Genomic DNA, 24,787 nt, shown 5'->3' with positions numbered 1-24,787 from the left:
CAGTGGAAATTGCTGTATGAGAGAAACCCAAGGCAGATACTGCTGTTGAGATAAAGGATCTGGAAAATTTGCTGATATGAAATGATTCCTTCTCATCCTTCTCAACATTTCAGAGTAACAGTAAGAAACTCTTAAAAGATTAATCGTAGAAAAATTTCTACGCACAAAATCGCACAAAATTTCTGGACTTGGCCTGAATTACTTCAAGGCATCCCTTCAAAATGGTGAATTAGAAAATGCAGAAGTTAAGAGTCCTGTCGTATTCCACTGCTAGATAATACTTCAATGTAAATTGTTTCCCAGATATAGGGTGTGCTTTTGCGTGAGTAGCTTTTCCCAGTCATCTGCATTACTAGAATAAGAATATGATAAATATTGAATAAGAATATGATAAATATTATAATATATGATAATGGTAAAATATAATGTGAAATATTAAAACTTTAAAACAAAACTTAAACTGAAAGCAGTCATGATGGGTTACAGGATTGTTTTGTTTTAGGGTAGGCTTGAGAACCATTAGCATCCATTGGCTTTTTAGGAGAATAAGGAGGCCAGCATAGTCATAACCCACAATTTACTAATAGGTCTTACACTTTGAATCCCTTTAAAAACTAACAAATCTAGAACAGACATTATAAGATAGGCTGACTCATCAAAAAGAAATTTGAAAACTACAGTTTCCCAAACTCAGCAGATTCAGCTGTCCTCTGTCTACAACTTTCTCTTTGCAAAAACAGGCTTTGCAATGTGCCCTTGAAAGTTATTCTTTTAATACCTTGAAAATAAATGAGCCATACTGACAGGACAGCGAAGCAGAAACTGTGCAGCCTTCTCCTGTGCTGTATTGTATTTATAAATAAAGTTTCATCATGAGCACTGCATACTTATTCATTTTTATCTGGTATGAAATGAGCAGTAAGTTATCATGTTCCGCAAAGACAGTTTAGAGGACAGCAGAACCTCCCATCTTACTTGCTGCAAGACTGTCTGTGCTTTGTAACGCAGGCTCCTTACTGTTCACCCTGTGTGCTCTTTGAAGGCATTAGCCATTATCCAAAGATTTCTTTTCATAAATCAGGACTGGTGCTGACAGCTGAGGGATTTAACATGACTATTTCAGGATTATAATAGCTTATACAGGAAAATAACAATCTTACCATCTAGGTAAGTATAGCAACACCCACAGTGTTTTACTGGTAACATTCCATGAGCATTTCTAGAAATTTAAAACTCAGTTGTGAGAATCTAGGCTGAAATTCAACATGAAGTCCAGAGGCAATACTGTGTACAATGTATAATTTACCTGGCTTTGTCTTATAAAATCAAACAGCTTATATTATACAGGTGCATTTAGAGTTAGTAGGTATAGAGGAACCCCTGCCCTACAGAACTGTTTATAATAAACCAGTAGAATATACCCAAACTTGGTGAAGAGTAAAGTATGTCAGGTATGCATGAATCATTTGTTTATATTTGGGCATTTTTGAAAAATTTTGAAAACAAAGCCATGCTTGCTGGACCTTCATCTTTTTTGCCTCAGTCTTCACTAGAAAAAGTTCTAGTAACATAGCCCGCTCTCCAGAAGGCACAGGCAGGGACTGGAAGAATGATGAACCACCTACTGTAGGAGAAGATCAGGTTCAAAACCAGCAAAGGAACATAAACCTACAGAAGTTCATGGGACATAATAATATGCATCCATGGGTCCTGAGAGAACTGGCAGATGAAGTTGTTAAGCTACTGTCCATCATATTTGAGAAGCTGTGTCAGTCTGGTGCAGTTCCCACTGATGGGAAGAGAGGAAACATAAACCACATTTTCAAAAAGGGGGGGATAAAAAGAAAGACCTGGGGAACTACAGGCCAGTAAATCTCACCCCTGTGCCTGACAAGATCATGGAGCATATCCTCTTGGAAACATTGTTAAGGCAAATAAGGTGGTGAATAAGGAAAACAAGGAGGTGATAGGTGACAGCAAACATGACTTCACTAAAGGCACGTCATGCCTTAGAAATCTGGTGACCTTTTACAATGAAGTTACAGCATTGGTGGATAGGCGAAGAGCAACTGACACCATCTATCTGGACTTGTGCAGATTTGACACTGTCCCCCGTTTTATCCTTGTAAATTGGAGATACATAGATTTGACAGATGGACCACTTGGTGGGTAAGGAATTGGTTGGATGGTTGCACTCAAAGAGTTGCGGTCAACAGCTCAATGTCCAGGTGGAGATCAGTAACTAGTGGCGTTCCTCAGGGGTCAGTATTGTGACTAGCACTATTTAACATCTTTGTCAGCGACATGGGCAGTGGGATCAAGTGCACCCTCAGCAAGTTTGTCAATGACACCAAGCTGTGTGGTGTGTTCGACACGCTGGAGGGCAGGGATGCCATCCAGAGGGACCTGGGCAGGCCTGAGAGGTGGGCCTGTGTGAACCTCATGAGGTTCAACAAGGCCAAGTGCAAGGTCCTGCAGCTGGGCCAGGGCAATCCTAAACACAAACACAGGCTGGGCAGAGAATGGATAGAGAGCAGTCTTGAGGAGAAGGACCTGGGAGTCTTGGCTGATGAGAAGCTCAACATGAGCCAGCAATGTGTGCTTGTAAAAAGCCAACCATATGCTGGGCTGCCTCAAAAGAAACATGGCCAGCATGTCAAGGAAGGTGATTCTACCCCTCTGCTCTGCTCTCATGAGACCCCATACAGCATTCAAATCTAGGGTCCCAGCATAAAAAGACATGGATATATTACAGTGAGTCAAGAGGAGGGACATGAAGATGATCAGAAGGCTGAAGCACCTATGCTATGAAGATAGGCTGAGACAGTTGGGGTTGTTCAGCATGGAGAAGAGAAGGCTCTAGGGAGACCTTACTGAGGCCTTTCAGTACCTAAAGGGGGCCTACAGGAAAACTGGGGAGGGACTCTTTGTCAGGGAGTGGAGTGAAAGGACAAGGGGGAATGGCTTTAAACTAAAAAAAGGTAGATTTAAATTAGATACTTGGAATAAATTCCTTACTGTGAGGGCAGTTAGGCACTGAAACAGTTTACCTAAAGAAACTGTGGATGCCCCATCCTTAGAAGTGTTCAAGGCTGGGCTGGATGGGGCTTTGGGCAACCTGGTCTAATGGGAGGTGTCCCTGCCCATGGTGAGGGGGGTGGAATTAGATGATATTTAGGGTCCCTTCCAACCCAAACCATTGTGATTCTATGATACAGTGACCTGGCAAAGACACATACAAAATTCAATCTTGTCACTAATTAAATGCTTTTGAGAGTGCAAACCATCCCCCTTGCTGACCACGTCAGCTGTGTGCTGTTCTCAGAAGCTCTTTGGCTAGCAGTATCTGCTCTGTATCTCTGAGACAGCCTGCTTGGCTGCCTCAACAGACAGCTTGCACCCTCATTGTATCCAAACATTTTTTCAGGCACCCAAATGCAAAATGGAGTTAAAGAAATTTCATCCCTCACATCAGTGAAAATGGACTCATTGGGAAAATATATTTTTTTTAAGTGCCTTTTTCTTTTTATTTTTTCTCCCAAGAATCAATACCTGAATTGAGGCAGTACCCCACAGCAATTATTAGCTCTATACAGTTTCCATTGGGCCTGTAGGCAAGCTACAGTTAGCAGAACCCCATCCCACCACATCAATTCATGTCTCAGATATAACAATACATGCTACTTATGCAGTTATTGCATAAAATGACACGCATGTTTTCAGAATGTGTTTCACAAAGGCCAAGAACACATCAACCTTATGAAAGAGCAATACTTCCATGGGTTGTTATCTCATTATGCTCTGCAGAGAGTGTGTCTGGTTTACCATTCAATTTCCAATTAAAAAAATTAGATTAAATCAAATATAAATAAAATTGGAAAGCTGGAAGATGAACTACAAGGCAGATTTCTTAAAGTCCCCTCACTTATCTTGGCTTGTACCTGTTCCCTCACAGCAGTCAAATAAGATTAAATCTCCTTTTCAATTGAATCTTATAGGGATATAATTATGCATAATTTGCAACACATTACAGGAAACTGAGTAATAATTTAATGCTATCATGAATTTTTATTCTTCAACTACTTTCAAGAGGAATGGTTTTACAGATCTTGGAAGTCAAAGTTGCTGGCTCAGCTAGCACAACTGGATGTTATTTTTTTTTTCATGGGGCGACAATGGCAGCCCAATCTACCTCAGCTCAATACAAATGAGTAGTAGCTATGTTGTCTTGCAGGCTGGCTGCCTTGGCCAAGAACAATCTGCAAGATCACAGAGGAGCCAAGTTTTGTTGATTGAGCAGTGTCAGAGGGCAGAGAGCTCAAAAATCCTCATACACCTCAGGACATAACTCTCATCAGACCCTCAGCAAGTCATCAGCTGCATGACACTGCTGGACTACAAGGGCCTGAAAGCCAGAAAACAAGAAAAACATTAAGTAACTTCTTTGCATGCAAATGAGGACACACTTAGCATGATGAACATGGTATTCATAAGAGTGGATTGCTAAACTTTGAGTTAACAGTAGTTGCAGATGTTCAGCACAATTGAAAAATTTCTTTAAAAATGTTGAACAAGGATGGTTACTGTATCAAGTCCATGTTTTTCATTACTGTAAGTACTTATTTCTGTTTTTATGGAATTTACTTGATTGGTTCCATAGTTCTCCATTATAAAAATAAATAAATAAATAAATAAATAAGTGAAAAGCTAACATCTGTGCTCCTGGGCCTCCATGCCTTTATCAAGACAAAATAAGGCTTAGTGATACAAATGTAACCATCATTGGGCTATACAGCCTTGTCATTAAAAGGTGAAGAGAAACTCTCAAGGGAGGAAAAATCACACTACTACTTTGCACAAAAAATGGATGAATTTGATAAGGTTCAGGTCTTTGAGGATTCAAAGATTTCCAGGATGAAGAAATACTGAAGTGTTGTGTGGTTTTCTTATTTTTTTTATTTTATTTTTGTTTAAGTTGTTGGGTGGGGTTTTTTTTAGGTTTTATTTTTGATACTTTCCTGTGGTGTACTTCAGTGTTGGCAAATTACTGACCTAAAATACATCCTGGTAGGAAAAGCACATGTACAAATTCCAACTTTAAATAATTTCTGTTCTTTTTATGCCCCTTTATTAAGATAATCCTATTTAATCCAGTCAACTACCATATATGTATGACCTTCATTAAGTGTACTAGCCCATGAAGAGACTTCAAGAGATCTGTATTCAGTGCATAGATCATAAGACAATGAAATGTCAACAATCATTTTTCAAGATATATAAAGTGTTTTATAATACAGTCAAACAATGCTCCATATAGATAATCTTCTCATTATCTTTGTATGAAGGACATTGACATTCTCATTTTTCTCAGTGAGATGTATCCTCACATCAAATAATTCTAAAAATTCTTCTATGTGTAGTCACCTTTTGATAAAGAACTTGCCCGGAGGCTTCTTTCCATGTGTGCTTTTGGCTTGTGTTTATTCTGGCATAATCATTTCTATGTATTGTTGTGGTGGTTTTGTTCAGGTGGGCAGCTGAGATCCAATACAACTGCCCTCTGCCCTCTCACTCCCCCTCTTCAAAGGGAAAGGGGAGAAAAAAAGGAAATAAGGACAGGGAGATTGCTCAACAGTAATCACGATGGGCGAAACAGACTCACAGAGTCATAGAATATCCCAAGTTGGAAGGGACCCACAAGGATCTTCGACTCCAACTGCTGGCACCACACAGGTCTACCCAAAATTCAGACCATGTGACTAAGTGCACAGTCCAAATGTTTCTTAAACTCTGACAGGCTTGGTGCCATGACTACATCCCTGGGGACTGTTGTTCCAGTGCACAACAACCCACTCGCTCAGTGAAGAACCTCCTTTTTCTAATATCCAGCCTGAACCTCTTGTCACAGCTTTTTTGTTTTGTTTATTTTATTTTGTTTTTATTTGTTTGTTTTTAAACAAACTCTGCATTTTATTTCCAATAAAATTTAGATCCTAGATGGATACAGCATCACTTGGATACTGTGACCAGTGGCCTTGGCAGGGAGATTGGAATGGAACTTGGCATTAACCATAAGGCTATTCCCATGGGCACGGGTTAGCTTCCCCCAGATCACTGGTGTCCTGTTGGGCTTGCCACCAGGGGTTACAGTGTTGTTTTTCACTTTGTATACATAGGCACACCTCTTACCTAAGTGGAACTCTATCACCTGGCAAGCACAGACACCTTCAGATTTCAGAAGGTCATTGTGCTTCCACTGGTTTCAGAGGCCATGTTTGTAGCCAGAAAAAAATGGCTGTGGACCACAACCTCCTGCTTCTGGTGTCCTCCCACAGCCCTGATACCGGCAGGCCCTTATGGCAGTGCACCAAGATGAAAAGGGTGTGAGGATATTAGTAAAATGTATTGCCTATTACTAGCAAGTTAGAGAAGTGAGAAACAAAAGAAAGAAACTAAAAACACTTTCTCCCCATCCATCCTCTTCCATCTCCTATCCCTGGGCACCACAGGAGAATGGGGGCTGCGGTCAGTCTGTAGCACTTCTCCACTGCCGCTCCTTCATGGTCACTCTGCCCCTGCTCCACGTGGGGTCCCTTCCAATGGATGCCGTCCTTCCCAAAATGAGCCTGCGGGGGCTGCCCATAGGCAGCAGCTCTTCAAGCTTTGCTCCCACACGGCTCCGTCCCATGGGGTCCATCCCCCAGGAGCAAACTGCTCCAGCACGGGGCCCCCACGGCTGGGTGGCAGCTCCCCCCAGACCCCCTGCTCCTGCGTGGGCTCCTCTCCACGGGCTGCAGCTCCGGCCCGGGGCCTGCTCCTGCGGGGGCTCTCCATGGGCCGCAGCCTCCTCCAGGCCACATCCACCTGCTCCACCGGGGGCTCCTCCACCCATGGGCGAGCTGCAGCGTGGAGATCTGCTCCATGTGGGGCCCATGGGCTGCAGGGGGACAGCTTGTTCCACCAGGGGCCTCTCCAGAAGCCCACTCCACAAGAGAATTTTGGCACTTACAGCACCTCCCGCCCTCCTCCTTCACTGACCTTGGTGTCTGCAAAGCTGTTTCTCACTCCTTTCTCTCCCAGCTGCTGTTGCCGAGCAGGTTTTTGTTGCTGTAGTTGTTTTCCCTTTCTTAAATCCGTTCTCACAGCATAGCTTTTTGGCTCAAGCTCTGGCCAGCAGCGGGACCCTTATCTAACTTGGGTCAACTTCTGAATTCTTCTCACAGAAGCCACCCCTACAGCCTCCTGCTACCAAAACCTTGCCACATAAACACATTACAATTATATTTAAACACATTAATATATTTGAAGTCAATGAGTCATCTCAAACATCATCTGCACTTGAGATCAAGCCCTCAGGTTGGAATAGGGATAAATCTGCCCTCACTTAAAAGCTTTGTTCATGAAACTGGAACCAGAAACAACTCTGAAAATGCTCAGAATAATTACACACCATGACTGCATAACAGCAATATGTTTTAGTGACGTGTTTTCTGAAGAGCATGTACTGCAAATAAAAGGTATATACCAATAAACTAGTTTTATTGTTCTTTCTTTCCTTCTGAACTGGAAGTTGGTTGTCATGGAGCCCTTCTCTCTGTAAGAAAACATTTAGGTGTAAAAATGATCTCGGCAAGGAATTTTTTGGTTTTACCTACATATCTTATTGCACTGACTTGCACCTGGGTCCACTGACTGCAATAAGGCACTCAATCTGAGAAGCTTCCCCAGAATGATTCCTGCCCCTGTCAGTTAGGTTTGGGGGGAACTTTTACACAATAATGGAATCCCCCAGGTGGTGCTCCTTTGTGTGTGTGTATGTGCACTTGAATCTTTCTTTCTTCATGGTATTTGTTAGATATGAGTATTAAATAGTTTCATCTGTGAAAGAACTGCTAGATCCTTTACCCTAGCCTATAAAAAATTCAAGTTTTGTTTTATTGTTGTAATAACTTCAAGCATTCTTCAAGTATCTGTACCTTCTAGCCAGGCAGAATCTTAATTTTAGAGCAAGCAGATGATAACCTAAAACTTTTATTAACAAGAACATTTATTTTTCCTCTGCAAATCAAAAAGGATCAGAATGCGATGTCACCTCAATTTCTAGTTTATTTGCAGATTATCCTTAATATGGACGAGGACAGAACATGAAGCAAAGATGAGTAAGTAAATAAATAAAAGTCCAGAATAATTGCATCTTATTCTATCAGTTTTAGGTATTATCTTGAAAAACAAAGAGAGTTCAACACAGAATTGGTACATTTCCATAGACTTATCTGTTTCCTGCTCACAGCTTTTATAGTGCAGAAGTAAAAAGGTAAATGCATTGATGTTTATTGATTAACTGGATATGGAGGACCCTTTCTAAACAAAAATGATTATGCAATAATGAAGAAACATATTCGTTTAAAAAAAGTTTTGATTTTAGCTGGAAATACTATTCTCATTAACAGTAGCCACTATAATTTCCAGATGTAGAGTTACTGTCATACTCCAGAATTATCTTTAATATTTTATACAGTATCATATAGTGTGCACTGACATTTAGCAGCCATCCTCATTACAAACACTGTTCTTGATCATTTTAATCACCTAAAGTCAACTGGGCAATAACAGAACTATTCAATAAATTACTGGAGGTACGAAGTGGTATCTCAGTACCTTTAGATCCAAAATTGCTCTATAATTTAGAGATGCCTAGTTTACAAATAAGATACAAAAAATAAGTATTCACTCACTAAGGCAAATTACTTGAGGTTTTCTTAACCTCTGAAATATTATTACACTGTCAACTTTGCACTAACTAATCATGAATGCTGAGATTTGGGCCTCAATAAAAATGTATTTTAAAATATTTTCCAGTATTGTAACACAAGGGCATAAAGCTCATGTCAAAGGGTTGTACAGGAAATAGTATAAAAAATTTCCAGGATCATCAAAAACAAGCAACAAAGTATTATTTTTCATATCACTACTATGAAAAAGGTCCATTACTTTAGTATGTGAATGGAGGTGGGACATCAGTGAGACCAATATGGAATCTTGTATCCCATCATGGAAAATAAAGTAATTACTCCCCAGTAATGCCATTTGGAAAGAAAAATCTCACTGGCCTCAGTTTAAGTGGATAACTATTTGGAAGCAAGCTGCATCCCTTTTGAGGGATGCTTCTGAACATCCCCAGAGGGGGATTTTGCCATCCTCAGTCACACCATATTTGTCAGATGTTTCCCTTAGCTGAAGTATTTTCACTATGGGCCAGCAATGTCAAAAGACAATGTCCAACAACTCACTGTCACTGTCAGATTTAAGTATTACTGCCTACATGCCTCATTCAAGGTAGTTCACATACTTAGCCTGTACTTCTACATAACCAGGAAACATATATTGCCAAAAATTACTCACAGAAATTTTGGCTCTGTTTTAGAGATTTGAAGAATTGATGTTTCCTAGTATGTCCGCCTCATTTTCTTAAAAAAAAAAAAAAAAAAAAAAAAAAAAGTAGTTTTATTTGGAAATAATTTCAAAGAGCAAAATTTAAATGTGATAGCCTTTTAAATTATTTGTTTGTTTCCCATATTATTACTGACCATGTCTACACAGAGTGGATTCAATCTGATTTTTTTATCAGTCCATAAAAAAAAAAAAAATCAAATATTATATATTTAAAAATTCATCTCTGTTCTACACGAAATAAAAGTTTTCAGTTTGTTTGTTTGTTGTTGTTGTTGTTTCTTTTGTGATGTATCTGTATTGCACATAGCATGATGGAGCCCAGAACTGCAGTTGTGATGTGTTTAATGCAATGAATCATAAATACTGATGGAGTACTGAGTTGCCCTCACCATAATTCATATTTAGCATTCTAAACCATCTCTGCATGTCATGTTGATTTGTTTCACTTGCACAGGAGTAAAGATTTCTTCATACCAGCATGGGGGGATATGAACAAGAAAAAAGTCTTACTGAATTTATCTTGCCTATATCTGTATCTAACTTAAACCATGAACGTGCTCTGAGCAGTGGTATGCACATTAGAAATGTATGCCAATACATTTTATTCAAGAAGTTTGAAGAACATGCAGCTGAAAAAAAAAAAAAAATAGATAAGCTATAGGAAAGAAACATGATTCCAAAGCAGTGAAAGCCGCCAGAAAGGGCAGCTATCTAACTGCATATTTTTATTCATTATCCATTTTTTATATGTAAAAGGATGATCAGAAAGACTCAGACACATTGGAAATGCTGAGCAGCACAGTGCACACCAGTGTGGCAGTACTATTCACTGTATGTTGTCCCAAAGGTTGCTGTGGACCTTTAGTGGGCTACACTTCACACAGAATATAATAACACCTATACTGCAGGTGACGTGCTCAAACTACATTTTTAAATGTTATTTGGTACACTTTGGAATGAACAATGTTCATCTCTCAACAACACCTATTTGAGTTAAATAAATGGGAGAAGAGCAGTTTGGGTTATACGCTCTGCAGTATTTGAGTGAGTTAGTGAAAGAACTGAAACCTTGCATACCTGTAATACTATATCGTAGTATCCGTAAAGTCTATGAATTGATTCTCGTGCAAACACTTGATATCAAGGAAAAGAATGAAATGCTCTTTTACTATCAATCTGCTCTGAAGCAATCATTAAAAGATTCACCATGCTGACACAGCTTATACAAAGAAACCAGCAATTCTAATTTTAAAAAATACATGAGGATCTAATCCTTAAGATCCTCGTGGAAATGAAAATGAATAATATTTTTCTAATATTTATCTAATGTTTATCTGACATTTTCTTCTTAAAGGAATATATCTTCTGCTCCATTAAAAAAAAAAAAAAAAAAAAAAAAAAGTATTTTAATCTGAAGGATTAAAATAACCCTGACTCTGTCCAATTATTTCTGGTTTTAAGGTTTTACATAGTTCATTGCCTCTGGATGGAATGGCATTCCACTGATATCTGGTTGTCTTAGATAAAGACAAATGTTTCACTGATTTTAAGGCACATAAATATTAGAGCCTTCAAGAACACTCTTATGCCTGTATCTAAGAAATTAGATTAATATCCAGAGCATATCTTTTCTGCCTGTTGTGTTAAAGGTTAAAGTAGTAAATGTGTGTGATGCCCAATTAGCTGTTATAAGTCTGGTCACATTCAGGGTATTATTACGGATTCACAAATAACATAATACACTCTCAGTATAGTCACATTCCATGAACTACCATGGCCACACTTAAAGAGTTTGGTTGCGTTCAGTGAGAACTATCACACCTAGACTTAATGAGTAGTGCAACTTATTAAAGCAACAGGTGCACAGGTTATTTGGATTGCTGGTGATAAATTCACTGTCTGCAAGTCATATACTAATACCAAAAGTATGAGTAACTCAGCCTGGTTATAAAAGCATTGAAAGATATAAAACAACTCTGTAGAGATTTCTAAGTTTCCCAGGGAGGCACTTGGTATAACCAAGTGTTTTAATCTTACCCAAAGGTGTCCCAATGGGGGGGAAGAGAGGCTCAGCCCATTGACCGATCCCAGAAGTCAGAAGGTATCCTTTGTGATGCTATCTTCCCTAATATCCCCTCTCTCTTAAGCCAATTTATATTATTTTCTATCCTTTAGTCGGAGCTCGAGTAACTCTAGTCATGCATATCTTGATTATAATTGGTGCAGTTATAGTGAGCAAAGTTCTCCAAAAGGTCAGCATTTTATCAAAAACATGGCAGGCTGTTGGCTCAGGGTAGCAAATGTGCAGCCTATCAGTCTCAGTGTGCACAATAACAATTGAGTTTCCATCTTATTACAGAGCCTTGCTGTCTCCACTCTGCTCCACACTCCGTTCCTCTTAGAGTCAGCACACCAAGTTCTCCCAGTGTGATTAGCATCTAAGGTTGGAGGCCTAGGAAACTTCTGTGTAGTGCAGCTACACTCCACCCTGGAACCTTGTTCAATGCTGTACCTTTTCTTTAAAATGTGAATATCAGTTTAATTTCCAAGTCACTGTCGTGGTTTAACCCGGCCGGCAGCTAAACACCACGCAGCCGTTCGCTCACCCTCCCCCCTCCCTCTCTGGGACGGGGGAGAGAAATGGAAAGTGAAGCCTGTGAGTTGAGATAAAGACAGTTTAATAAGACAGGAAAATAATAATAATAATAATAATAATAATAATACAATGATGATAATAGTACTACTACTAATAATACGTACAAACAAGTGATACACAATGCAATTGCTCACCACCCGCTGACCGATGCCCAGCTTAACCCCGAGCAGTCCGACCCCCTCCCCCGGCTAGCCACCCCTATATATTGTTTAGCATGACGTCAGATGGTATGGAATACCCCTTTGGCTAGTTTGGGTCACCTGTCCTGGGTCTGTCCCCTCCCAGCTCTTACTGCACCCCCAGCCTGCCTGTTGGCAGGACAGAGCAAAAGGCTGAGATGTCCTTGGCTTGGTATAAGCACTGCTCTGCAACAATTAAAACACTGGGGTATTATCAACACTCTTCTCATCCTAAGCCAAAACACAGCATTCCACCAGCTACCAGGAAGAAAATTAATTCTGTTCTAACTGAAACCAGGACACTCACCTTAAGCAATTATTCCACACTGCTAATATCAATACATCACATTATCTTCCATGAAGCCATCTAGCTAGTTTTCAGGCAGGTTTAGATATTACAATTTGGTTTGGCTTTCCACTGACACCTACAGGCAAACTAAGCTAAATTTACTCAGCCCAAGATAGAAGATATTGTGAAGTTCACCAGCAAGAAAGTTCAGAGCATCATTGTTACAGTGTTACTGATATATCCATTCTGCAAGACTGAAATGTGATGTGAATACTATACAGACACTCTATAATGTTCTTCTGGACATGGGCAAATGTCTTTATCATGACATCGGAAGGAAAACTCCCCCTTACTACAAAAAGACTTGGTGGCACTATTAGAGGCCAAGAGTCAGATGTTGTGATGTAAATTGCTGTGTTGTGTGTCCACACTTGCAGACCACAAGCAGTAACACAAACCATAGATTTCTATAAACATCTTTAAAAAAGAACTACTAAGCTACATAGATACTTCATAATATTGCATGAATTTATGCTTACACTGAGAGACTTACTTGCTCTAGTCATCTTATAACGTTCCTCTGAAAGTAGATGCAAGCAATAAAGTTGATATTTGACAAATGTTGTGGTCACAGATCATCAGACTAAGCTTTACTACTTATTAGCAGATAGATTCCCCTTTAAAACATGCTATTTAGGAATTTAAATAAGGCACACTTATTGTCAGTTATAAGCACTCACTGGCTTAATATTGATTAAGCTTCTGGAGAGCTTAACATCTTTAAAACATTTACTACTTCTTTATCAATGATGTTCCATTCTTTGAGGCATCTAGCTGAAAACTGTCAGCATATTTCTGCAAATAAGGTCTCATAAACGAAGAGGAATTGTTTCTGAACAGAGACAGTATTCCGAAGGAAGGAAGGACGGGAGGGATGGAGGGAAGAAGAAATAATGTCCTCCTTTTTTTTCCTAGGTAACAAGTATTCATTTGGTTCTACTAACTGTTTGTTATTAAAAAAAAATATATATATATATATAAAAATAAAAAAGTAGAGTAAGACAGAAAATGTTACTGCTAAAAATCATGAAAAAAGATCCCAAACTCTGAAAATTAAATGGCATCACGGTGAAGTATTGTGTGTATCACAGTCTGATAGTCTGATGACAAAGAGCACAACAGCTCAGAAAATTTTATTTCCTTCTGATAGAAATGACGAGAGCACGAATGAAAGTAATATCATGAGTGACTGGAAAGAACTGGAAAAATGGGAACTCAGATGGGACATATTTATGTGTGAACAACTATTCTCTGATTTAGAGGATTTATAATCTGGAGATTAAACCATGATGAAAGCATTTCAGCTTTAACTGAATGTCATAACATTGACATAATTCATTAATCTTGAATGCTTAAGTTACTTAGTGTGCCATTCTGCAGGAAACTTTTTTTTTTTTTTTTTTTTTTTTTTTTTAATAAATTGAATTGTATAGCTCAGTAGCTCAGTTCTGTAGGAAAGTTTTCCCACTTTTTCAATTCTTCCTTTAAATTCAGAGAGGTCAGATATATAGAGATATATCTCTGTGGAAAAGGCATTTACATTTCTGGCAAAACACAAAACCAGAAGCAATAAATCTTTCTCTTTGTGCACAATCTCAACTGCCATCAGCCTCTGATTACTATGTGAAAGATCTGTGTAGATCTGTACTCTTTCGGAAGAGCATCTACTGAGACCAGACTTTCAGAGGTGTGTATAACTTGTACAGCTGGGTAATTCTTATTTCATTTTGAGTATAAATTCAACCAACTTCATCTTTCTTCCTGGACATACAGTATAGCCATATAGTAAAACCAATTTGCCCCATTGCTATGGTGGGAATGAAGAGCTTGATACTGGCAATGAGTGGGCAAGTGGAAATAAATCATTTAGTGACCAGTATACGAATGCAAATTTCTGTGATGCATTCCTCCCATGGGAATGTGAAAAACGTTTTTGAACAAGAGGTCTATGAGGCAACAGTAAATGGAAATCAGGTGTCAAATCTGCATTCCTCTCTGTGATGGTAACCTTTGAGTCCACAAGGTTTAGCACTAAAGAAAAAAGGATAACATGGTACTTCAAGCAATCTATCTTTAATCTTAGGAATAAGCAACCGGAATCCTCCCAAGGTTCTCAGCCCCCACACTGGAGGATAGAAGCCCTACATCAAAGACCCAGTAGCTATTAATCCCTCTTTAACCTTATAATTTCAACAAAGTTATAAATTCTTTATAATTCTTTGTAAGTTTTATGTAATTCTTACATAAAGAACATATAATTCTTTATAAATTTTATACAAGTTTTCGTAACTGAGAAAGTTGGGAGTAGGAAAGTAAGTTTTATGGTGCAGAAAAGGAGGGAGCAGCAGGTGAGAATGCTGAGGGCTAGTAGTACCAGTAATGCAAAGTCAGAAAAAGTGCTTTTGAGAAAATGCCACTTCTTGTCTCATACATAAAATGACACATCTGGATTTTTCCAATGATACAACAACTTTCCAGCTGAAAACCTGCCTGCTTTTTGCTGTTCTGGTTCTAAAAGTTGGATATTTAAAATCTTACAAAGTCTTAAATATCTCTGCTAAAATTTAGAAAACAACCCTTTGGTGTCATGGTGTCAGAAGACTTATTCCTGTTCACAGCTCAGATCTCATTTTTCTTAGATCTCATTTTTCTTTTCTTTTCTTTTCTTTTCTTTTCTTTTCTTTTCTTTTCTTTTCTTTTCTTTTCTTTTCTTTTCTTTTCTTTTCTTTTCTTTTCTTTTCTTTTCTTTTCTTTTCTTTAAAAATCAAATAGATTTTATGAAATCTGCAGTAAGAATTTTAATAAGAACTCTGTTACTTAATTTTCTTTTCCATCTTCTTTCCCTTTGTTAAATGTCTCATTTTTTATTTATTTTTTTTTATTTATTTTTTTTTTTCCAGTGAGAGAGTTCAGATTCAAGGTTTCTCATTCTAAAGGCTGCCTTGGTTCTTCCTTGACCAGCTACACCTGTGTAACCATCCTTCTTTCTGCCTGCCACTCACCCTTCTGTTGCTGAAAAAGCAAGGTGCAAAGTGTGCAACTTGTGATGTATATCTACATCATATCTATATCTACAGTGTGATGGTATATCTACCATTGTCATTTCAATAAAATCCAGACAGTAATATAAAGTTATGGAGTAGGCAAAAAGAAAAGTTGAAAGCATTTCTTACAAGTAAATAGAGGATTTTCATAAAAACACCAGCAACTTCTGACATCTTATGTTTTCTGCTCATCTTAAACTCAAATGAACCTTTATTACATATTTTGAAAATACAAGCCTGTAGGAACATGTCTGTTTATTGTGCTGTTCTGCAGCAATAAGAGTCTTAAGGTTAAAAATATTACCAGATGAAAGAGCACAATAAGGATAACTATTTGGTGTAAAATTACTGAAATAACACACTTCTGGTAAGAAAGAATGTTTTAAGGAAGTGATCTCAGAAATACATTCAGCTTTTCATGCAAAAATATATTTTTTTCAGAACTAAAAAAAACGTGTCTCCTGAACATTATAAAAGCAGGTCCAACATTTAAAATGACAGCAGTGGAACAAAGACAAATACCAAAATGTAGTAGTTTATATGTAAAGAACAAATACGCACAACAAATTTGTAAGCAGCCAAGCTAAAAAGCTGTAGAGCATGTTAAAGCGTAAAGCTTTGCTGCTCCTCAGCAAAGGTTCAGAAATATATGAAATATAGGCAGGAATATATACCTGTGCTATGAGCTAAGGTCTTAGTTGAAAAATTAATCCTGATGTGCTAGTGCCTTAAAACACCTGGCTTAAAAACTGCACAAAAGTCTTTTTTTCAGATAAGTTAATATTCCTTAAGCTCCCTTCCTCCTCTCTATGTTCATCTAGATATGAAAAGTCAGGAAATTTCAGCTTTTAAGAATTTCATATCATCAGTTGTTTGGAATTCTGAAAGGTTAATTGCAAACTACTTTTCCTTTATATTATTTTCCATTCAGATTCTTAACTTTCTACTAGTGTGTACACAGAGGCAGAATAGTTTTCTCCTTTGACTCACATTGAAGAAGTGGCCAATCCCCTCAAAATTGCTGTTTTTTGAATGATTTACATAGTTAATTCTCCTTCAACGTAGGTACCGTAATTGCAGCTCCCACTTTGAATTTTTGGTTAGTCATTCTACAGATTTTTAATGATAGGTTCAGTCAACATATGTCGGAAAGTTAGGATTTTTAATGGGTTTCATAATGTCTTACATCTAACGTGCAGGTATGCACTCTTTAAAGACTATTAAAAAATAATACTAGAAATATACATCTATAACAAAAACAAATTGTTTAGGAATAAATATTTCCTTTCTAACTCTTTGGAGTGTCAGTCAGCTCTTCAATGACTGCCTGATAGGGACAGACCTCTACACTTGGCATTTTAATCTGATTGAAGGATAAACATGAAACTATAAGGAAGATTTACTACTTTTTTATTATCAAATTAATTTTCTCTGTAACTAGTATAATGGCTTTATTACATCCAAGAAGCATACTGAAAACAAACAAACAAACAAATAACAACAACAACAACAACAAAAAACAGCACTGTTAGAGTTAAGACACCTGTTTTCACAACTTTCAAGAAGTCAGAAAACTGTCTAGGAAAAATACTATTTTCCAGGTGCCAGGGTGCCAGAGAGACTGACAGACTGACGTGCTTAACCTGAGAGCCTGACAAAACAAAACAAAAACAAACAAAACCCTTCAACAGTTAAAGATATGGGTTTGATTTCAACCTCAGTGATTCTATGATTCTATGATTATATGACATTAATGTTTTGGAATAAGCTGTGTTCAGGTTGTGCAAACTGGCTTTATTTTAATACAAGACTATGAAATCCACCAGTTTCCACATAAGCAAAGTGACTGACACCCCTGTGATTTAATTTTTATTTCAAGGTCTCAATGACATTTATTTTTAGAAGCTGCTTTCATTTCAAGTACCTCTGCTGCCATATAAAACTGAAGCACAGAACACACCGTTCACAACCACCTCACACAGAGTTTTACATGCATACATAAATTTATCTAATTTCTCTTTCATTTTGCTCAGGGCTCTGGAGGTGGAGATACAAAATATGGATCATTTACTTACCTTGTTTTGCCAGCTTATCTGCCTCCTTGCTTATTATCCTGAGCCATGATGATAACTGGTGGCATGATTACTAGGAGAGTTTAAATTTCTGAGAAAAACAGCTTTTTGCTGAAGGCTTACAAATGTGTGAAGATGGGGGAAATGTTGCATACATATCATTCAGGTGCAATTTATATGCATACATAAAAACACAAAGAAATTGTAAGTGATCTGTGCTGATTCACTGTTCAGGTTCCTCCAATGCAACCCATTTCTTAGGCCAACAGGGCTTACGACATGCTTAATTCTGTGTGTACTAGCTCCTTCCTGGAGATAGAACCAGAAGAAGGCTGTTTTGTCATTAAATTCCAATTTAGGCATTTCTTGCCAGTGTAAGACAGCATTCAGATTCGAAATGCTGTACCTACAGGTTCATAATGATGCTTGTACCTAAGTTGTATGTAGTAATTTGGCCTTGATGTTTTGCTTTTCCACATAGCTTGACATGGCCATTGATTACATTGATAGCCGGTCAACAGATAAATAAGCAAGCACACAAACAGTGAATGTTTGGCAGAGCTGTCTCACTTGACCAAATCTGATTTCTTATAACAGAAAAACATTAGTTGAAGATAAGCACAGAAAGACAGATGGTCTTACGAGCTCTGCCAAAACAATGGGTCCTACTATTAATAAATCAATGGCAGAAGCAATGAAAACTAATTTACCTACCAATAATTTAATTTCTTTGAAAAGTGAAGTCTCAACAACTGATAATAAATCTACCTAAACCAGAGGCTGAGTCCTGGAAGACAAGTGCTGCATTTCAAAAATTTGGTATGTAATGAAGGTCCAGTATGATCAGTAAGAACTTCAAATGAAATATGAAGCACTGACATTTCTAACCAGTTTCCACACTGCACAGTTTTGAAGCAAAAAAACTAGGAGTCTGTTCAGTTTGTATTACAGGAACATGCAATGAAGACACCTGTGCAGAATAACTCAAGACAAGTGAATGTGCAAAAGTTTTCCATAATTATTATAAGCACAATCACAACTGCAAGAAACATCTTGATAACCATGGGCAGCTTATCCAATGCCAAGGACTTCAGCTGCCGTGCCTCATTAACACTGCTATGCTGGTTGCCAGTCATGGCTGTGGCAGCAGCTGTACAAAGCAATTCTCCATCTCATGGAAACAAGCAAAAAAGCTGAGCAGAACCTATGTTGGTTGTATGTAAGGAGATGTCAAGCTCTGGCATCTCCTAGCCCAGCACTTCTTAGCACTGCTTCTATTATCTACAATCAATAAGTGGTCAATTACAAAGGAAGATAATAAGAGGTAGGTGCCTAGGCATATCAGAGATTTAGAACTTGATGGGGGTGCTAAGAACACTTAACCAGTGGATACATGTCAGGCTCACCTGACATACTCCATAGCACACAAATAAATACCCAGAATGGCATATGGCCAAAAAAAAAAAAAAAAAAATCATCGGGTCCAACCCCCCTGCCAAAGCAGGTTCCTCAGAGCAGGCTGCCCAGGTAGACGTCCAGACGGGCCTTGAATATATCCAGAGAAGGAGACTCCATAACCTTCCTGGGCAGCCTGTTCCAGTGCTCCGTCACCCTCACCATGAAGAAGTTCTTTCGCATGTCAGTGCGGAACTTCCTGTGCTCTAACTTGCAGCCATTGCCCCTTGTCTTATCCCCACAAACCACTGAGAAGAAGTTGGCTACATCCTTCTGTCCCCCACCCCTCAGGTATTTATATACACTGAGGAGATCCCCTCTCAGTCTTCTCTTCTCCAGGCTGAACAGACCCAGGTCTCTCAGCCTTTCTTCATAGGGAAGATGCTCCAGGCCCCATATAATCTTTGTGGCCCTCTCCTGGACTCTTTCCAGGAGACCCCTGTCCTTCTTGTACCGGGGAGCCCAGAACTGGACACAGTACTCCAGGTGAGGCCTGACCAGGGCAGAGTAGAGGGGAAGGATCACCTCCCTTGACCTACTGGCCACACTCCTTTTAATGCACACCAGAATCCCGTATGAGATACATACGTTTTATTTCACAAGGCTTCTTCCGTGTAGCATTATGAGTTCTATCTGTTAGGTATCAGCACTGCACAGAAATAAGGAATTGTAATGGTGGGAAACAGGTAGGTTAGAGCATGCATAAAAAAGAAAATGTGAAACAATTATTACCATATTATTAGAAATCCACTATTGAGATCTGAGCCTTCATGAAGACTCTTATTGAGATCTGAGCCCTCATAAAGACTTTTATTCTACAAATAATTTGTCCAAAATACAGTATAATATAGCACTCAGAATTAAATGCAATAGAATTCCCAAAGAGGTCTGTATAAGCAATCAGGATTATAAGAGAAACAGTAAATCTGCAGTCCTCTTAGTGGCAGTAAAAGAAATTTGGAGGATAAAACCTGGCACTTGGAAAATGAGAAGACTGTCAGGCCAAAAGAAGAGTGGCACAGTTTATGATCTTTACTATTTGGAAGTGTTATCTTTTAGATTTTGATCTTCATTGGTGTAAGCTACTTGTGCTATACAAATCCCAACACTGCTTTCTCTAAAACTTATTTCTATATGTAAGTTTGAAAAGGCTATATATAAATAGGAAGAAAGGGAGCTGGTATGTCTGGCATCATCTGAAGAATAGAAAACAGCTGGCTTTCCTTAAGAGGAGTCACAGAAGGTGCAATTTGCAACAGATGATAAAATAAGCAGCTCAAAATCTAAGAAGTTAACAGCATTAAGAATTCTCCAATTCCTGTATCTGCAAAGCTTGTTCTATGTATCTATGTAAAGAATGGTGTTGGAAATGGGTTTAATGCTTTGCAGCTGAATAACTCCTGGCTGTATCATATTAGATATCTATTTTTTCTCCCTTTCTCAGCTAAGTTTGCTCAATTTACAGTCATCACAGCCTTTAAAAAGAAAATTTCAAAGAAAAACACAGGAGACGCAAATTCATTCATCTTCTGGTAATACTGAGGATTTAAGTGCACAGTGCGGAATATATTGTTCCTTTGAGATAGACATGAGGGTAAAGTGTAAAAAGCTTACAGAGTAGCTAATTAAGAACTTGCTTTTGCACACTCCATTAACCCTGGCCTGAATGAAAAGCACTTTAAATTATTATACATGTATAGTTTGTAGCCCTAAAGGGCTGACATGGGACTTGGAGAACAGCAGCAGCTAGGGTGGAGGGAGTACCACCTTCTCCAGCTACGGACTCTGTCTCCTTCCTTCTCGCACTGCCTTCTCCCTCAAGGCAGCTGGTTGACCCCAGATACCCAAGTTCCTGACCAACATCTCCTCACTTTTTCTATTTCTCTTTCCCAACAGAGCAAAATCTGAACTGGGTCCTGTCTCAGAGCAGGAAAGATGTACTGATATATCAATCCTTGGAGATTCATAGAATCATGGAAACACTAAGAGTGGAGGAGACCTCCAAGATCATCTGGTCCAACCATCACCCTACCAGCAGTATCACCCACTAAACCATGTCCCTAAGCACCACATCCAACCTTGCCTTAAACACCCCCAGGGATGGTGACTCCACCACCTCCCTGGGCAACCCGTCCCAATGCCTGACTGCTCTTTCTGAGCAGAAATGTCTCCTCATTTCCAACTTGAGCCTCCATTGGTGCAACTTGAGGCCATTCCCTCGTGTTCTATCACTAGTTACCTGTGAGAAAAGGCTAACCCCCAGCTCCCTACACCTTCCTTTCAGGTAGCTGCAGAGAGCAATAAGGTTTCCCCTGAGCCTCCTCCTCTCCAGAGGAGACCCCAGCAACCTCAGCCACTCTCCATAGGACTTGTGTTCCAGGCCCTTCACCAGCTTTGTAGCCCTTCTTTGGAGAAGACTCTCTCACTGTAACTGAAAAATAAAGAAGCATTGCTAATAAAATCCTAGAATTATGACAGTAATATTAAGAATCAATAGTTTTGGTAAATGGTAAAGAACATTTAAGTACCATTTTCTGAAGTAATGCTGAGAATTGTCAGGAACAAATTACCTCCTTTGATATACAGTACAAACTAACTCCCAGGTAAATTATCCGTTTTCTTATATTACAAAAGTTTCCCAGAATAGTAAAATTGATTGCACAACTAGAAATATATACATAAAACTTTCTAAACTGTTCATCAACATGTAATAATTCCCTGCAGATGCAAAATCGATATGAGACCTTTGTATCTGCATGGAGAACACATCTGCCCCTTCTCCATGAGCAGCTCCAGAGCAGCCAACAGGAACATAGAAGCTCTGCAGTGAGCATAGGCAGTCTCTTGGGTAATGTTTACTTGAGACACCCTCCCATCATGTTTTTCCTGTTGCAGCAGAACAAGTGCAAGGTGCCCAGGACCTGCTCTGCTGTGCTTGGTGAAGAAGGCAGCTGCAGCAGTAGTGGTGCTACCACCGCTCTAAGGATGCACCTGGAAGGGTGCAAGTCTGCTGGGTCTGGCTGGGATGGAATTACCTTTCCCTGCCGCAGCCCATGCAGTGCTGTGCTCTGTACTTGTAGCTAGAACAGCCCTGGTATCACACCAACTTTTTGTCTCTTGCTGAGCAATACTGGCACAGCATCAGCACTCCCTCTAACCCCCAAGAGCCAGCAGGCTGTGGGTGGGCCACAGGTGAGGAAGGAATATCACCAGAGCAGCTGACCCAAACCAATCAAAGGGATATTCCACACCATATGGTGTCACACTCAGCAATAAAATGTGGAAAAGGGTAAGGAGAGGGGAGGGGAGGGCTCTGATTGTGAAAACATCTGTCCTCCTGAACAATGGCTATGTGCATTTAGGCTTCAGGGGCTTGGCCAAACATTGCTTTTTGGTGGGAAGTAGAGAGTAATTTCTTTCCTCTCTCTGTGCTTCTACATGACTTTTTTTTTTTTTTTCTCTTTTTCTTTTTTCTTTTTCTCCCCTCTTCCTTTTCCCTTTAGTTAAATTATTTAATCTTTTCCTTAACAATAAATGTACTTTAATAATTATATTCCCTTTAATTAAACTAGCCTTATCTCAACCCATGAGCTTCCTTCCTTCCTTCCTTTCTTCCTTCCTTCCTTTCCTCCTTCCCCTCCTCTCCTGAGAAGGGGGAGTGAGAGAGCAGCTGTGGTAGAGTTCAGCTGCCTAGTGCACTAAAACCACCACAGCAAGCCAGGCTTTTGCTCCCTCATCTGGATGAAGCTGCACCTCTCTGTTGCTGTGCTCTTCAGAGAACGTGCTGCAGATGAGCTATTTAATACAACAGCGATGCTTTCTCAGTGACTTCATCCTTGACTAACAGTTACATAAAAGGTACCCCACAGTGAAGGCTGGATCACTGCGTGTCAACATATGAATGGAAAGCAGAATACTCAGCTAAAGTAGGAGTGACCGTTGACTTAAAAAGTAAACAAAACTGAAAACTGATCACACATATTTGATTTATTTATTTATTTATTTACTTCAGTGTTCTGTTTCTGAAGCTTGCTGTAAACCTTTTCTTAGATCTACTGATTAAGGAAAAAAAATCATTTGAATGTCAGGATTCTAAACTGTTCAGCAGAGATATTTTAGGACACTGGGGAATGAAAACAAACCAAAGAATCTAACACCTCTACCTCACTTTGCCAGGAAAAATGTTAAATGTTAGCCACACATTCTGTAAAGTGTAATATGCATGATAAAAGCAACATTGGCTAAAAGTACAAAAACAAACAAACAAACAAAAAAAGAACTAAGATCTGTGTGTGCTTGCATGTGACAATTTAAACGTATATATTGTCAGTAAAAGATTATCAATGTATAAATTGATTCCGGTTAGCATTTGCATAAAGTTAGATATTAACATGATCAAGTTATGCTCAACAAAATGTAAAATTAACTTAGAATGGTTCTAACAACTGAAAATTGGTAATTACAAAGTAAACAGCAAATTCATCAGTGTTTCTGAAAACTGGGTATGCAAAGTTATGATTTGATCCTTATAGCTGGATAGCAAGCAATTGTCACTGCTGACACACCTTCCAATTATATTGATATTCCAAGCACAGTCCAGAACCACCACTAATGTGGACCCTATCTTCAGTGCCTCTAGTCAGCAATTTAAGCTACTGTTACTCATCCTAAACCAGGACAAGGGTAAAGAACATGTTAGTCTGTGAACAATGAAGGGTCAAGAAATGCTGGACCTCTGAAGCAAACATCTGATCTGGAGGCTGCTAGCAGAACAGCAGCCAGAAACTCAGAATAAGAGAGATTAGAGGTATAACACCCTATTCATTCATCCCCTGAAACCTCAATATCCTTTCCAGCACTTTGCACAAATCTGTTTTTATTGTTGCGACTTCTTCCTTCACCTTTAGGGTCAGAAATGCACTGAAGAGAAACAGCTTGGAATGGTAAAACCTATTCTTATCTTTATCTGAAGAGAACCATCAACTCTTACCGTCATAATCTCAGTTTATCACAAAAAAAAAAAAAAAAAAGGAAATGACAAATGATCATCCCATAACCTTTTCATCATTTAGAATGATTGCTGCAGTTTACACTTCTGAGCTGAAGTAAAAGAAAAAACAGTGTTCTTCTGAGTGAACTTGAATTTTTCTGTGCTCTTGCCTTCTGTCAGGAGAAAATGGGAACAGAATAAGGTCACAAATTTCCCTTAATACTCACTAGTCTAATGCTGAAGGGTAAGAGGCCAGATCTAGCTAGATCAAGGCCAGCTAACAAGGCCAAGTGGTGGACCACAACAACAACAAAAAAAGATCAGCTTACTAGAGCTGAGCAAGTTTGTGTAAAGCTAAGGGCAAAAACTGCCTCCAGATGTAGTTTCAGCATCAGAAGAAATTCCCTTACCTGCATGCTGTTACCCCGGGGCCAAAGTCACGCTCCTCCAAAGCTGTGAGTTGACTGCCACTAGGGTTCTCCTGGGCATCATATTGGTAAGCCTTCACTGCTGGCTTGACTGCGATGCAGCATGTGGATGGAGGGGATGATAGTTATGCCCACCAGCTTCAGGACTGCACCTTAAGCCA

The 24,787-nt window shown here is 39.0% G+C and overlaps 1 protein-coding gene across 1 annotated transcript; it reads right to left on the bottom strand.

Moving 5' to 3' along the window:
- Positions 1-5,986: 5,986 nt before the first annotated feature.
- Positions 5,987-24,204, bottom strand: LOC311221273 (large ribosomal subunit protein eL33-like; the record flags this gene model as incomplete). The annotated part of the gene is given in 4 exon segments (XM_084305139.1): positions 5,987-6,262; positions 6,266-6,289; positions 6,291-6,353; positions 24,199-24,204. Coding segments are annotated over 4 exon segments (369 nt in total).
- Positions 24,205-24,787: the final 583 nt, after the last annotated feature.

The sequence above is a fragment of the Netta rufina genome (genome assembly GCF_964035555.1).
Source record: "Netta rufina genome assembly, chromosome: Z".
NCBI classification, from domain to species: Eukaryota; Metazoa; Chordata; class Aves; order Anseriformes; family Anatidae; genus Netta; species Netta rufina.
Note: the sequence above shows the minus strand (reverse complement) of the source record. Positions and strands in the feature narration are given on the sequence as shown.